Source organism: Puntigrus tetrazona, chromosome 6 (genome assembly GCF_018831695.1).
Source record: "Puntigrus tetrazona isolate hp1 chromosome 6, ASM1883169v1, whole genome shotgun sequence".
NCBI lineage: Eukaryota > Metazoa > Chordata > Actinopteri > Cypriniformes > Cyprinidae > Puntigrus > Puntigrus tetrazona.
In genome coordinates this window covers 4,516,046-4,522,206 of record NC_056704.1, presented here as the reverse complement: position 1 = coordinate 4,522,206, position 6,161 = coordinate 4,516,046, and the positions used below count along the sequence as shown (strand labels likewise).

Sequence of the window (6,161 nt, the reverse complement as noted above, 5' to 3'; positions counted from 1 at the left end):
ATTATATGGACTCAAAAATTTTCTGTTTGCGTTTCACAGACGAAAGAAAGTTGTATACATTTGGGATGCCACAAGGGTAAGTAAATGATGACAGATCTGTCAAATTTACATAGTGGTTCTTCCTATTTTAGTGTAAAGTAATTATCTACAGCATGTATTTTACAAATCTTGTACAAAATACACATAAAGTTGTGATTTGAGTCCAAAGAAATATGGTTGTAAAACTTTATTGCTGTTCGCCCAGTTTAAAGCATCTGTCTCCTAGCCGTAGGTCGTATGATCTGCTGACTGTGCTGTGCTGCACAGGTGGAAACATATTAAAATAAAAGACTTCATTTTTCAAGCTTTTACACCTACAAAGAGACGGTCTCTAAGGTCCGTTGATGTGAACCATAATTAAAAACCCTCTGGAGTCTCACAAATGGCTCACTACCTCTTCCCTTTCCTGCTTGTTTTGTGTGTTTCTAGAGTTTGACCTGTCTGTGTTGGAGAAGCTCCCAGACCGGCTGCCCTCTGCCCTCCTCTTTAATGAGTTCTCCACCTTCAGGGGAAGACCAGAGGAGCTGTACGCCAGAGGAGGGATGGTGTTGACCAGTATCAGCTGTAGAGGCCTCTTCTCCTCACGGTAGCGACAGCGCATGTACCGGGCAAAGGCGGCACGGTAAGTCTTATTGAAGAGCGTGTAGATGAAAGGGTTGACCGCCGATGACAGATAGCCCACCCAAACGAACACATTCATCAGTCCCCCCACTAAATCTTCATCACACGCCGAACCGCACACCACCGCCATCACATTAGTCACAAAAAACGGACACCACATGATCACAAAGAGTAGGAAGACCACGCCAAGCACTTTAGATGCCTTCTGCTCATTGCTGATGGACTGCATGGAGCGACGGCCAGATCCTCTGGAAGCCCCGTCGCGGCAGAGAGATGAACGTGAGAAAAGACGCTCCGAGGACAGAGAGCCTCGGGGTAGGAGTCCAATAGTGGAAGACCATTTTGGCCGCACTATGAGTTGGTCCAGGCACAAAGTCGCTTCGCTTTGAAGAGCACTGATGGTGAGAATGTAGGTGATGACCATGATGATGAGCGGGATGAAGAACGCCACAAAAGAGCCAATCAGAACGAAATTGTTGTCTGTCAGTTGGCAGCTTTCATTCCGGAAGACTTTGGTGTGATCGTGCAGGCCGAGGACTGGGACAGGCATGGAGATAACTTGAGTCAGATGGAGACAAAATGAGAATGAGAAGATCGCTTGGAGCTATGGTTTGGCATACCAGTGCTAACAGATGCAGTCTCGGTTGTTTAGCATTTCAGAATTGAGCTGGAAAGCAATTTCCTCTTACATTTAGAACTTACCTACAGAGATGGTCCAGGCTGCTGTAATTTTGACACGGGCTCTGGTCAGAGAGTTCGAGCGGCTGTGGTGGATGGGGTTACGAATGGCGATGTATCGGTCCAGAGAGATGGCGCACAGGTGCATGATGGAGGCGGTGGAGAAGAGGACATCTAGGTAGATCCAGATCGGACACAGGGCCCAAGGAAGAGGCCAGGTGTAACCTAACATGTTAAAGACACAAAAAATATCACTTTCTGGACAAGCATGTACTTGTGAATTGTTGGTCACAGAGTGTATTAAATATTTATAGTTATATATATGCTACATTTAAAATACAGCTCCATGATATAAAATATTTCTAGGGTTATAGCATGGAGTAATGTAAGCAAAAGAAAAGTATTTAGCATTAAGTTATTTTTAAGGGATAGTTCACTTTGAAAGTAAAACTTGAAGTTTATCAGCTTACCCAAAGGGCATCTAAGGTGTCTTTTTTTCTTAATTAGATCCAATTTTGAATTTCTAAGTCAAACTATTGTAGTCTGTCAGTCATGCAATGGTTGGTATGGGGAACTTTCTCCATGAGAGGATAAAAACAGGCACAGATATGCACACATATGTCCAAATTAAACCTTGTGTGCTCTGGCGTAGTCTACGCAAGTAGAAGTGTTACCTTTCACTGTGAATATCTAAACATATACATGTAAGGACGTCACGATGGAAGACGATTTTGATACATCAATGTTGCAAAGTGAACCATCCCTTTAAATTGTGTTATTATTATATTAGTAATATTAGTAGTGACAGGAACAGCAGCAAAAATAGTAATGAAAAATCTCAACTAGTTGTTATAAAGTGTGTGTTATGGCATCAATCATATTTTGGAATGTAATACATCGTTAATTTAAACTTTCAAATATTTTCTGCTTCTTTAGTTTTCGTTATCATCAATAATCATTTTCTTGATACCAGTAGACAAAACAATGTTGTAATTCAAAAGCTTCAGCCTTTTGCTTTGCTGACTTTCAAAGAAGAGCGCTATGTCTCAGTATTTGATTCCTTTGGGTATGGACCTAAAAGAATGTGAGATGAGAGAGTAGACGATTTTCAGGTGAAGATGCAGACAGTGGTAATCATCAGCAGCACCTTCACACTCATTGGTGTGCTTCGAACTGTAAAGTCATAGAGTCTTCCAGAATTCTCACAACAGGTTCAGCTAAAATAGAGCGCTGTTTCTTAGTGCCTGGAGCAAAACCCTGTTTCACGCAGGCTATATAAATTAGTCTTACTTGGTTACATAATAACATTACATCATAGATGTGGGAATAACATGTTTCAGGGAGCATAAGATGATACCAGCTGTGAATTAGTTGCGGTCAATCAAAATGAGTTCCGTGTTAGCATGTTTGATTTAAAAACAATGCGTTATGCTTTAGGCAGACTTTGTTTTGTCTAGGTTTACATAGACAGTGCTGATCTCTAATCGACAAACTCCACCAAATAAAAGAAGAAAGAAGGAGAATAAATAATTTAGTTCTGCGTTATCGTAAATCTATCTGTACATCATTTAGTGAAGGCCAGCTGTCATAACGCCAATACCACATACATCTGATAGGAAGATGAACCAGGAAGTGGCATGTTTTATTCTCCTTGGTCAAACTATTCAGGACATCAAATAGGAAGCATAACAATTTTTGCTGCACAAACACACCAAAGCACAGCATCGTTACTGCATAATTAATTCCTCATCAAAGCGCTGGAAGGAGTAGGAAGAGGGATTTCTCTCCCCATGCGTGAATACAAGCAGGCTAATTTAGGACACACCAGACGGCCCAACACACACTCATTATGCACAGAAATAAATCACCTTCCAGCAAAATGTATGGAGGCCTAATTATTGTTCTAAAGAGAAATGCATCATTTTCCAGGGATACAAATGTTACAACACAAGAAAGTTTGCAGTTTACACCTTTGACCGGGAAAAAATTCACCGGAGGCGCCTGATGAGTGCTGATTCAGTAAAAGAGCTTAAATAAAAATCCTGTGCATGACCCCAGACACAAATGTAAAGGAATTTTCTGGCTTCAGAAATTCATGTCTATAAACAGCATCTATTAAACCAACATCTGGTACAGTGTTAACAACCATAGACAATAGCACGAAAATTATTATCTGTAGTAATAAATAGCAGTTTCTGATTATGGCTAAAATAATTAGGGTTTGTCCCTCGGTTTGTAAAAACAAAGAAAAATTGTATTTACAATAAAACACTTACAATGAAAGGCAATGGTTCAAGGCAAATGTGCAGTAAATAAAATACAAGTGTACTATCTGAAATAAAGTTATTGGAACCAGGGGCTTTTAACTTTTTATTGCCAAAATGTTTAAAATACAAAGTAGTTAATTATATATTAAATATATAAAGATATATAAACGTAATATATAATTTGACTGCATATAATTAATTTTGGTACATTTTTATTTGGTTAAAATAGATTAATTTTAAAACTAAAAGCAAAACAATACGCTACACAAAAAGTTACACAGAACTTTAACAGCCCTAAAGAACACCGTCTTGTTGCCAATAATTTCCTGTTGATGATTCTCATTGTAAACAGTCATGTTATCTTTGTTCGTATCATGTGTATGTTTTACTGGCTTATCAAACCAAGATGGGAGTTAAAAGACTACAAGTTAGCATTACTTTAGAGGCTTTCGCATCGCGTAGTTCTAGGAACTCAATTGTAGGAACTGGCCAGCATTCATTCCTTACAATAATACAAAAACAGTGATTATCGTTGTACAAAAATTTCGCTATATTAATGCTCGCATGGGTTAAGGCTAGAAAGGATACATATGGCGCTACAGTACATCAGTACAACATCATTTTTGTCACATTGTACTGCAATAATTACTATTTTTGCATTATTGTAAGGGGTCGATTTAGGGCTGGGGTAGGTGTAGACATTAATAAAACACAATCTAATGGGTAGAAAATTACATTTATCGTTAGCTACATTTATTGTTTTAGCTGTATACCTTCTAGCCATGCCTAGTAGCCGCAACTGTATCCCTTCTTAACTTTAACCCTGAAAGCGCTGTCATTATTCATTGCATTAACAAACGACAACTACCGGTAAATGGAAGATGTCATGTTTGGAGCTGTTTTTGTTTTGTGTCATGGGTTTCATGATAATTTATACAATTAAAAGAGTATGAAAATCTGACAGCATCTCTTATGACGACTTGTACATCGAGGCTGAGAAAAGTACACAATGCTGCAGATAACAGGAAAATGCTGCTATTGGCATTTTCAGTGTTTGTGTAGGAAACACTTCTACATGGGTTTTTAAAAATGGTGGGTATGTTTAAATGCACTTGGCCAATCAGCACACACTTACGTCACTGGTAGTTTCTAGAACTGTTTTAGAACGTACTCTAAAGTAGGAGCTGCAAACTGAGTTCCTTCAACTAAGACTGCTAGTTGCTAGCTCCTGGGGTGCTAACACAGCAAAAAGCGTGAACTTCAGCGAGTAATTCTAGGAACTATGAAAAGGCTCCTCCAGTACAAAAAACCCAATTAGAATATATAATATTATTTTTTGAAGCTATACATTGAAAACTATGTATTTTAATAGTTATTTTGGTGATATGCCTCTCCTCATAGATTTCCATTGTGCATTGCTGTACATTTACTGCATGTGTGATGAATACAATGTAAAATGTAAAAATGCAAAGAAACTCACCATAGAGGATCGTCACCATGGCTACTGGCATTACAAGGATACCCAGAAGCATGTCTGTAATGGCTAAAGACCTCAAGAAGTAATTAGTTGCATTCTGTAACTTCCTCTCCAAGCTCACCGCCATGATGACCAGGATGTTACCCGTCACCGTGATGATTATGACCAGAGAAATCAAAAGTGCCACCCAGTTCTTCTGGACGTGCTCAGAGGTCAAAGGATCTGACCCGTTCCTGTCTTCACTACCATTGCAATCCATAGAGTTGTTCAGAACTACATTACCCAGAGACACCTTCTGCTCCATGAGCCAGTGTTCGCTGCTTTTGTCTTTTGAAATCTCCGCCGATATCCCGGAGGACCTGAGTTCAGCATTCGTCCCATTCAGGGCCATTAACAGACCGTTTTTTCAAGCGCAACATCAATTAATTTGCAGACCCCATAGTCCATATGAAGCCTTGCACTCCAGGTCTGCACAACCCAAAACGTTCCAGTTTGAGATCAACAACATGTTCACAGTCACCTTCAAGAGCCTCCTGTTTTCCTCGACCCTGTTGACGGTTGTTGCAACTTTACAGCTGCATTTACAATGAGAGAGAGAGAAAGAATGAGAGCACATGAGAGACTGGAATGCACTGATGTTTCATCCTTGCATGCTCACAGCTGTCCTAGTTTGAACAAAACATCCCATAAACACACAAAACATGCATTCTTATGCATTGCTTCGTTCCCTTATCAACGCATATCGAATGTAACCGAAATCTGACGTCTAGTGGCTTCAGCAGCAAGAACATCATGACTCCACAGTGTAGAACATCATACTCTGTTTATGTTGTGTTTAAATACATTACCGCTTAATCTGGAAGAGTTTTCCTGTTTCCAGTCACTCCGAACACCAGAGCTGGAGAATGAGCCACTGATGATGCATGCCTCTCACATCAACCCAACATGTGGTCCTGTTCCATTCATCCTTTCTCTTCTCCTTTCAGCACTTCGGTCTCTTATCTCCCTCCCTCGCTCTCTCGCTCCCTCTCTCCCCCGTCCCCTCTCTCTCTTTGCAGATAGTTTTCTCCAGCTGTAAC

General features: G+C 40.0%; 1 protein-coding gene across 1 annotated transcript; it reads right to left on the bottom strand.

Moving 5' to 3' along the window:
* On the bottom strand, positions 1–6,065 carry htr2ab (5-hydroxytryptamine (serotonin) receptor 2A, genome duplicate b). Its single transcript, XM_043242436.1, has 4 exons — positions 5,931–6,065; positions 5,086–5,657; positions 1,363–1,563; positions 1–1,218 (listed from the first exon to the last, which is right to left on the bottom strand). The coding sequence occupies exons 2-4, from the start codon at positions 5,471–5,473 to the stop codon at positions 416–418; spliced, it is 1,392 nt and encodes a 463-aa protein (XP_043098371.1). The 5' UTR covers positions 5,474–5,657; positions 5,931–6,065; the 3' UTR covers positions 1–415.
* Between the last annotated feature and the right edge of the window lie 96 nt (positions 6,066–6,161).

What these genes read in the sequence shown, in the direction of transcription:
- htr2ab (XM_043242436.1), bottom strand. Translation starts at nt 5,473, where the DNA reads ATGGCCCTGAATGGGACGAATGCTGAACTCAGGTCCTCCGGGATATCG. An exon ending in CATGGTGACGATCCTCTATG is followed by an intron (nt 1,564 to 5,085) that starts GTGAGTTTCTTT and finishes TTAACATGTTAG; the next exon opens with GTTACACCTGGCCTCTTCCT. An exon ending in AGCCTGGACCATCTCTGTAG is followed by an intron (nt 1,219 to 1,362) that starts GTAAGTTCTAAA and finishes ATCTGACTCAAG; the next exon opens with TTATCTCCATGCCTGTCCCA.